General features: G+C 30.2%; 1 protein-coding gene across 4 annotated transcripts; it reads right to left on the bottom strand.

Annotated features, from left to right (window-relative positions):
* Positions 1-2,865: 2,865 nt before the first annotated feature.
* LOC107476516 (fatty acyl-CoA reductase 3) lies at positions 2,866-10,681 on the bottom strand. 4 transcript variants are annotated; one of them, XM_052259774.1, is made up of 9 exons: positions 10,547-10,681; positions 5,330-5,433; positions 4,883-5,085; positions 4,702-4,802; positions 4,422-4,614; positions 4,170-4,331; positions 4,002-4,083; positions 3,517-3,920; positions 2,866-3,285 (listed from the first exon to the last, which is right to left on the bottom strand). In XM_052259774.1, exons 1-9 carry the CDS (start codon positions 10,623-10,625, stop codon positions 3,132-3,134), a joined length of 1,482 nt encoding a protein of 493 aa, XP_052115734.1. In that variant the 5' UTR covers positions 10,626-10,681; the 3' UTR covers positions 2,866-3,131. The 4 variants fall into 4 exon arrangements, with proteins under 4 accessions (XP_052115734.1, XP_015951821.1, XP_052115733.1 ...); XM_016096335.3 differs by lacking the exon at positions 10,547-10,681 and adding an exon at positions 5,524-5,633; XM_052259773.1 differs by lacking the exon at positions 10,547-10,681 and adding an exon at positions 5,524-5,633 and having other exon boundaries at positions 2,866-3,267.

Genomic DNA, 10,681 nt, shown 5'->3' with positions numbered 1-10,681 from the left:
CTATATAGTTCAAGCATAGCTTATAAAATTTTTTTCACTAACTTATATGTAGGTGCTGTTTTCAAGACAATCTCATATAATACGTGTTAGTTAAGTGACACATAAATAACCAAGTCTAATTTAACATCATTTATTTTTTAATTTTTTACCACAATAATTCAAACATTATTTAATCCAAATTAACATTTCTGAAAGAATATATTTTTCAATTATAATACCTTCGAACCATATCAATTTTATAATTGGTTATAGATAGGAATATATTAAAGTGGTGATTAGCAGTAACTATGAGTTGACTAACCAATAAAATAGTGACAGGTGAAATATATATTGTTGTCCTTACTTGTATTTAAGTGTTTAAACATAGTAATTATTTGTAAAATGTACATTATTCTCTTTTATAACTTTTAAAAAAATTTATTTTTAATCAATTTTAAATTTTTTGTATTAAATTTATCTATTTTCCAAAAAAAAAAGATTATTTTTATAAAAATATTCTTTAGCAAATTTTTTTTTCTTTAAATTTTACTTATCGAAATATCCTTTAATAAATTCTTTTTTATTGATTAAATTGTATTTTTATCAAAATATTTTTAAAAAAAGTTTAATAATCAAATTATTTTTCTCTAAGATATATTTTAATAAATTTTTTATTATTAAATTGTGATTTTATCAAAATTTTAATTAAGAATTATTTTTATATTTTTTATTAATTTTTTTATATCAATATATATTATTTTAACATTAAATAAAATTTTTTTTATCACTGTTAATATGTATAACAATTAATATATATTGATATCGAAAAATAATCTTACCAATTTTTTATTTAATGTTAACATAATACATATTGATATCAAAAAATTAAAACTAAAATATAACTATAATTATTAATAACAATTTAATAATTAAAAAATTATTGAAGGGTATCTTTATAAAAATAGTTTAATTATTTATTAATTTTTTAAAAAAATTTGATAAAAATATAATTTAATCAATAAAAAATAATTTTTTAAAGGATATTTTGATAAAAAATTTAGTGACGAAAAAATAAAATTTTTGTTAAAGGATATTTTTCTAAAAAATAATTTAATTTTCTTAAAAAATAGATAAAATTAACATTAGTTAATACAAAAAGTTTAAAATGGATAAAAAAATAAATTTTAAAAATTATAAAAATTTATATTTTACAAATAAAAAGAAAAAAATATTATTTTAACATTCCTCAAAAATGAAAAGTGAAATTTTCTCTTTTTATTTTTGCACAAATTTAATTGATTGTTTAGACTAAATACGCACACTTAAAATTACCATTCTTAATTAGCAGAGTTACCATGCCTCAATAATAGCCACATGCGTCAAATTTGTTAATCAATTCACCACGTGTTGCATAATTATAGGTCAACTTGGTATAGCCACTCTTAGGCACGGAATATAACTAGGTACCATAGACAACACCTAATTTTAATAGTATATTATAAAATTATAAAATATCAATAGTTTGTAGTGTATTTAGTTAAAAAATTATCATGTATCTTATTAATTTAAATTAATTCTTTCAAAAATTTAAAAATAAATTATAAATTATTAATTATTTAAAAGACACAATATTCTTATAAAATACAAGATATCTTTTTTTAACAACATAAATTTAGAAAAAAAAAATACTTTTTTATAAAAAAAATTATCTAAAGTGTAGAATGCGATTATCGTCAAAACATAATTAGGTAAGTTATTATTAATATTCTATATAATAATATAAATGTTAAATATGTTAATATAAAAAAATTAAAATTTTTTTAAATAAATATAAATATTATTATATAAAAACTAATTTAAAAAATATAAAAATTTGAGAATATAATATTAAATTAATTAAATAAAAAATATTAATAAAATAAATAATTAAAACATAAATTCATTGCATAATAAAAAATAGTATATATAAAATTATTAAATTATAGAAAGTGTATCTGTATCTCTATATAGTTTCACTCTGGATCAAAGTGTCTCAAAAATTCAAAAACACAATCTTACCAATCGGAGAAACGGAAAGCAGTAATCCATACCTCACATCTCCGTCAAATGGATTGGACAACCTCCAATCCTAGGCATTATATCCATATACCCATGTATTATACACTCACACAACTCACTCACACACACTACATGGGAATACACATAAATGATTCTATATTCCTCCAAGAGGACTTGAATTCGGTGCAGCTCTATGGGAGACACACAAAGTGGTCATCTAACTCAGGGCTCGGCTGTGAAGAACAGCTAGATATAAGTTAGTAAAAAAAGTTTCATGGGCCATGCTCAAACTATACAAAAAAATTTTTAGAGAGACTTTTTCTTCAAAAAAAAAAAGCCCACATACAACCTTAAAATAAAAACAACTCAATTCTTTTGAAATTAAAAGATAATTAATCACCCAATTCGCTCAATTAATCGCTTACATAATTATCTCATGTGTTTCATATAAATTTCTGTCAACTGCTATTTTTACTCTGTTCATTTCTCTTCCTATTACATCAACACTAATACGCGTCATTTGTAATATGTATCCGCATCGTTTTAGCATGTGCTGAAAATCATTCATTTCAGCACCATAGTATTAAGCATATTAAATTGACCGTAGTTTGTTTTTGTGATAGCGAAGATTGATTATATAGATTGATATAAAATATTCAAATAATATAATTGATTTTTTTTGTCAAGTAAATTAGACAACTCTAATATTAAATTTCACAACACATTCACACTACACACTCATCCATACAATACTTAAAAATTCATATTCAACACTTAATGAACTCATCAAGATTTGAACTCGAATGCAGCATATTAAGAGGCATATGATTTAATCAGTTGAGTTAGACCTCAACTGCAAATAATATATAATTGATTGAAATAGAGTCCCATGACGCATATTATAAGGCCCATGGTTAAGGAATAAAGCCCGTAGGCCTAGTTAGTGCATTCATGGTGAGATGATCCTAGGCGTTGTTTTTAGCATAAACTACAATTCTGACCCAAAAAAAAAAGCATAAACTACAATAAATGAGGTGACCAATCAATGAGTCTATAGTCTATAGTCGATAGTATAATAATATATATTCCTTTCACTACTTGAAGACATATTTGACAATGCCAGGGAAGTGGACATTCATAAAGTAGTCCTCCCAGTCAATGATTTTTGGGTCGAAGTAATACAAATCCATCTCTGCTCCACCTTGCTTAGCTGCCATGTGCAATTTCTCTCTGTTGATGTCATCAAATCTGTGTCCAAATCAAATAAACATACAATTATATATAGGGGAATACTCATATGATGACATCTTTATATAAAGATGACATTATAAACTCTTAGATGGTTAATCAAACATATTTAATCAAACATATCAACTCATCGTCCATAATGCTATCTTCATCTGAAGATGTAATCATGGGAGTATCCACCTTATATTTATATATAATAAGAACCAAGAAATAAATTATATTTATACTTACATGCCACTGAAGAACAAGTAGGGCCTGTAAAGTTGAACCAAACGCTTAACAATAGAGATCTTCCTGTTGATGTCTACATAGGTTCCCTCAAAGTAGTGGCAAAATGCTAAGTTCGCTAGCTCTAACCCCTTTAATGGAACCAAGTAACGAATGAACAAGTATCTCTGGAAGCTAGCCATGCTCTCCAATACCGTAACCTTGCCAACTCTTATGGCATTTCCTTCCTTGTCTAAGCATGGTTTTGCGCTGAAATATCTGAATCCATAGTCACGCAGATCATGGTATTTCACTGGATTTGCCATCGACGACCCTACATGATATATCATCTCATCACATGCTTCATTATTGCTCGCATGACCCACCATTGCTGCAAGGATTGCATTCACTACCATGTCTGCTGGTATCTGCTCCTCCATGCATTTCAATTCATTCATTAATACACATTAACAACATCATCAACCTTAATTATTACTCACTCTACTTACCACATCAAACACCTTCTTAAGGTCCGCAAGGAAGCATGTTAATTTTCCTTTACCATACGCAACAATTAAACTATCGATGGTTCTGCAACACATACAGAGATATATAATTAACAGTTAAACTACTCATTGCCTCAGCTTGGAAAGAAAATTATGAAATGAATTAGTTACCTTACGCCTTCCACCCAACCAGGAAAAGGTTCTTTGTAGGTGCTAGTAACGATTGTAGGACGTAGAATAACCACTGGCATATCTTCTTTTAAAGTTTCAACTAGCATTTCTCCCATTGCTTTTGTAAACACATATGTGTTTGGCCATCCATATTCATTTGCTCTGTTGTTTAATTTGTTAGTATATATATTCCTTAATTAACATGAATTAATTAGATTGTGATTGATTGATATATATAGATAAATTAATCACCTTTCCATGCCTAAGTCCTTCATGGAGATTTTGATTTCTTCCTCTGTGGCTCCATCCTGTTGAAGTTGCTTCAGCTTGTTCTCCACAATCTTCTTTTCCTCAACAATGTTGAGTCCTTGCACTCCATTTAGTGAAACTCCCATTTTGTGTGGATCCTCTACTATCACTCCTCCTCTCTCCCCACATACATATGCTATCCATCATCAATTATTTAATTATATTCTTCACATAAATTAATTGGTAATCACATTAAAATCAATTGACCAAATTTGCAACTAACCTGTTGATACATGGACAAGCACCTTCAGTTTAGTGCAGTTTTTGGCAAAGCTTAATACATGCTTCACTCCAAATGTATTTAAACCCAATGCAACATCGTATCTGCATTTATATATTAACAATCATACATTATTTATGTACACAACTTAGCTTGATGTATAATATAATATATATTTATATACCTTTCGTCGAAGTTAGTTGTTGCAGCTAAGTTAACTATAACATCAAGTTCATTGTAAAGCTCTTGGCGTAGAATGGAGTCCTTCAAATTAAAGTCTTCATAAGAGATATCTCCAGGAACAAGAGTCAACTTTTCTGAGACAAAGAAATTGAACTTTGCACCCACATTTTCCTTCAATAATCTGAACAATTCCTTCCCTAAAATCTATGATATCGCCGGGGAAAAGAGGAAAAACAAATTATATATTAGCTATATACATTATCATCTTAAAGGTCGTGAACATTATTTTACCACATATATATGTACATTAGTGAATAATATATACACTACTTACTAGCTAGTGAATTATTATTGCATTCATGTTAGTATATATGTGTTTTTAAAAGGCCAAGAATAACAGATATAACATATTTCAAACTCTTGGTTATATAAAAGTTGTAATGATCACCTCATTGTGCAATCGGCGAGTGGCAGATTCAGCATCTTTGGCTCTCAAAAGAAGATAAAGTTTCTTCACATTGGATTGGACTCTCAGTATCTTCTCTATAAAAACTGTGTGAAATAATGCACAATAATATATAAATTAATATAAGCAAAGAATAATTGAGATATAGAGAGCGAGAGAAAGAAAAAGAGAATCACTTTTTGCAAGGAAGCCCGTGGCACCAATGACCAAAACATTCTTATCCTTAAGGAACTCAGTTATGCTTCCTATTTCCATTATTGGGACGTGATGAAAAAACCAAGATAGAAACTTATTTAGTTAGTGGATGATGAAATGTGGTATCCCATGCCACATATATATATATAAGAGTTGGGTTATATATTAGAAGAGCGCTATATAATATAAGCTAATAAAGTAATAATTTGCTTGTGGTCTTAAGTTAATAACCTTCTGAGGAGTGTGAAACTTGAATATGAAAAAGTCTATTGTTCACCTACTTGACACTCTTACGTGGCCACCCAAATTTAATAAAACAAAATTGGCGGCAATTATATTATATAAATCATGCTTGTTTTGTTGGAAAAGAGTAAATATAAGATCAAAAAAATATATTAATCACCTAATATTTTACATTTAGTGTATAATTTATCTAGGATTATTACTTTTAGCATTTTAGGTCATATTCATTTTAAATTTTAAGTTAAAAGTAAAGATTGATGGTTTAATTTCTTCGCACATTAAGGCAAGCCTAACATACATGCCATGTTAGAAATATCGCAGCGGCAGTCACATGCAAGTATGCAAACATTAACTGTGAACGTGTTTGGTTTCTGTGCAATAGTAATACAATGTTGACTCTGAATCGTAGAACCAATTTGCATGCATCAACGTTCAACGACCAACATAATTAATAAATTTGAAGGCTGGTTGGACATTTGCCTCTTTCTCGTGGGTTAGCACGCAATCACTATTTCGAAAATAAAGTGCACATTACATATACCATGCATCAGTGGCATACCTATATAGATAACTTTTATGATTTATAACTATTAAGTAACAATTAATAATGTTTTTAGTAATGTAAAATTTCATTTAATAACGTAAAATTATTTATTTTTTTTTAATGATTATATGTTGATCAGAATTTAATAAAATTACTGATTTTAGACTTTTTTATATATAAATAGGTCTTATCAAATGTTTGCAAAATATTTTATCTTTCTTAATTTTTCATTTTATAAAAGGATTTTATTAATAGTATTTGTAGAATATCATAAAAACATTTATATAAAAGAAGGAATAAAAATGATACGTTTACTCAAAGAAAGTCCCACCTAACTACTTAGGCCGATATTAATTATATACGGTAGCGTAGGTCCACCACATGAAATATTCGTAGATATATACCTAAAAGCGAGTATTCTTCTCTTGAAATAAAAATGTGCTGTCTCCCATGTTCTAGGGGCGGGGAAGAAGTAGTCATATACTGTGATGTGAAAAGTCAAAGAATCATTATTAGTTGTTGTATTTTCCTTACGTATTTGTTTGTACATGCATGGCATGGCAGCATGGGGATGGGAATTCTAATAATTTCAATGACAACCATGTGCAATGTTTTCTTAGTTAACATATATTAATAGAGTAATATAATAGTTTATGAATGTTCATCTACATCTTGTTTGTAACTTGATGAATGTTTTATTACCCTTTAATTAATTACTATGTTGACGGAGCAGAGCACCATAAAAAAGTTGTAGGACCACAGTACAGCCCAGACCCAGAGGCAACGTAACAATGCAAGCCATCATCAACATTTGGATATAGATATCATTATTGGTTCTTTTTTCTCTGGAGTAGTCTCCTATTTACTAAAAAGAAATATCCGAGGAGTGAATTGAATTAATTGTTGGTTACTTAGCTTGGAAGAGTTGGTCATCCATATTCAATGTATAGCAGCATAGGGTAGTAAATGTTAGTTCCTAGCTATAACTAAAAAGCTTACACATCGGTCCCATTTGCATTCAAATTTGAAAATACGTATCAGCGCCATCACAGGGGAAATAGCAGAGCGCTCAACATATTTCAAGTTTGAATATGGCAACTATAATCATATATCTAGGATACCAAACATTTTCTCCACCTCTTTATTGCATCATACACGCTACCCTTAAAACACTTATATTAGAAATTTTCTATTTTTGAGAATAATTAACGTTAAATAATGTTATATATAAAATATTAAAAAAGTAACGTAAAATAAGTCTGCAATCTTAAAGAAAGCATGGTGAGGATAATTATATATATATTTGGCGGTTTGCTAACAAGTTAATACCTACTGCCTTAGCTAGCTTGCTTTAAGATATATATTATTAATAATTGTTATTGAAGATGTATTTGACGACACCAGGGAGATGAGTGTTGAGGAAGTAATCATCCCAATTGATGAGGTTGGGATCGAAGTAAAAGAGATGAGTGTCCATGAGCACAGCTTGTCTCAACATGTGTGTGTTGATATCATCAAAAACTCCCTTGAAGAACAAGTAAGGCTTGTAAAGGTCAACCAAGCGCATGACGATCTGAATCTTCCTGTTGAGATCAAGATAGGTTCCCTGGAAGAAGTGGCAAAAGGCAGTGTTGGCCAGCTGCAGTCCCTTTAAGAGAAGCAAGTAGCGGAGGAACATGTGTCTGTTGAAGCTGTCCATGTTACTCAGCACTTTGCATTTCCCAACCTTCACTGCCTTACCATCCTTGTTGATCCATGGTTTGGCCGTGAAATACCTGTACCCCACGTCTTGCAGATTCCAGTTTCGAAGTGGGTTTCGAACAGAGGAAGTAACATGATATATGCCATTACCATTAGCACGATGAGTTGCATGAGCTGCCGTGGCCACTAGTATTGCATTGACCACCATGTCTGCTGGTATGACATCAACAATGGCGTTGAGATCTCCAAGGAAGCAAGTGAGTTTTCCTTTACCATAAGCAACAGCAAGACTGTCAATGGTTCTAACACCCTCGGCCCAACCGGGGAATGGGTCCTTGAAGGTGCTGGTAACTATGGAAGGACGAACAATGACAATATCAACACCCAACTCTCCTTTGCCTTTCTCCTCCTCTACTATCATCTCTCCCATTGCTTTTGTCATTACATATGTGTTTGGCCATCCATAATTCTTTGCCCTACACACACACACACACGTTTTTTTTTTTATTCATATGTCTTTGGGCTTCGGCCCAATTCAGTATCAGCAGAAAAAAGGGACCATGCATATCTCAGGAATTTATGAAGCCTGATCAAATGTGGCCATGTTGGTCACTCTCATCATATGTGTACAACAAATTTTCTTTTTTCAAGCAGGACTTGCTCGTGTTTGGTAAGGGAGTTATTTCGGGATTTAATGGACAATAAACCAAACCCTCATTTTCTTTATTTAATTTCCTAACACCATTAAATTACTCCACCGCCTATTTATATAAGGGAAGGTTATTTCTTTCTTTTCTTTTATTAGACCTAATTTGTTAGACTAAGTTAAATCTATTCAAAGTTAAAATATATATAAGGTAGGGTTGTCTTCTTGAAATTGACTCGTATATTTAATTTGAGCATGAATGATCGTTCATTTTCTTCGGTAGTAATATAATGATAAAATGTAATGTGGTGATTTAGTTTATATTTCAAATAATAAGCAATAAACTGGACAAACTAAAAAGGCACGACCAAAATACATAGTCTCTTCATTTTTCCTATATGTCGTTTTCCAACAAAATAGCAATAAATATTGGAATCTAAACAAAAAGAATGAAGTCTCCTCCCATATCTATGTTGATCATTTTTTTCTATTTGCTGAAAGATGGAGACATGATACTTTGATAATAATCATCAAGAAGAAACAAAGACTCGGTTGTTGGCTTGTTGCTTTCTTATTAGAGGAAAAGCTACTATATATAATTCTGGTCCTCACTCCTCATTCCTCAATAATGTGAATAATAATATTAATGAGTAATGACAATGTTTCCTACTCCATATCTACGGTACCGTATAGTCAATATACACGTGTCAATGTCTAAGGTAGTGTGCCAATCAATGCCTAACATATTAATTAAGTGTTGGTAATCTCTACACTATAATCTAATATAACAATAATGTTAGGTAAACAAAAAATAACTAAAATTTATTTTATTTAGTATTTATTAATTATTATAAATATTAAATAAGATAAATTTTGATTAATTATAATTTTTTTAATTATTAAATATAATATAATTGATAGAGAAACTAACCTGGTAATACCCAAGTCCTTCATGGCAACTTTAATTTCGTTCTCTGTGGCTCCCAGGTGTTGAAGGTGAGTTAAGTTGTGACGTATGAGTTTGTGTTCGGCATCGATGTCTAATCCAACAACTCCATTTAGTGAAACACCCATCTCATATGGCTTCTCCATTATTAGACCTTCTCCCTCACCACACACATAAGCTGAAAATCATGTAACAACACTCCTTGTCTCATTTTAATAACTAGCTTAATTAGTACCTAATAATAATCAAGTATATATATATATATATACAAACCTGTTGATACATGTACAAGCACCTTGAGTTTAGTGCATTTTTTGGAAAAGTTTATGACGTGCTTAACCCCAAAGGTATTTAGGCCCAACGATATATCATACCTGCAATATAATATTCATTTATTAATTATATATTAAAGGAAAATAAAAAAGAGCATCAGAATATATATGTATGTACTATGTACCTTTCATCAAAGTTGGTAGTTGCAGCTAAATTAATAATAACATGTGTTTGGTCGTAAATTTGTTGCTTGAGAATAGAATGAGAGTCCAAACCCAAATTCGGGCGAGAAATATCTCCTGGAACGAGTGTCAACTTTTGTGCTATGAAGGAATTGAAGTTTGGACCTAAGTTTTCTTTTAGCAATCTAAACAAGTCCTTGCCTATGATCTGCAACAACATGCATATATATTAGCTGGAAAATCAAGCAAGTGTAAGAGAGTAATTAAGTGAGTATTAATAGTATAGTACCTCATTTTGCAAGCGATGAGTAGCAGACTTAGCATCGGCAGCTCTTAAAAGAAGAAATAGTTTCTTAACATTTGGTTGAACCCTGAGTATCTTCTCCACCAGAACTGACAGAACCAAACACATAAATACATTTAGTAATATGAATGAATTATACATTGAAAGAGAGAATAATATATGTACTTTTGGCAAGGAAGCCAGTGGCTCCAGTGATGAGAATGGTCTTATCCTCAAGGAAGTGGAGTATGCTTCCCAACTCCATTATTGAAAGAGAAGAGAGAGAGAGAGCGAGAAAAGAGAAGAAGGTAGCTATATGGA

Source organism: Arachis duranensis, chromosome 3 (assembly GCF_000817695.3).
Source record: "Arachis duranensis cultivar V14167 chromosome 3, aradu.V14167.gnm2.J7QH, whole genome shotgun sequence".
Lineage (NCBI taxonomy): Eukaryota > Viridiplantae > Streptophyta > Magnoliopsida > Fabales > Fabaceae > Arachis > Arachis duranensis.
This window is presented reverse-complemented; position numbering and strand designations above follow the sequence as displayed.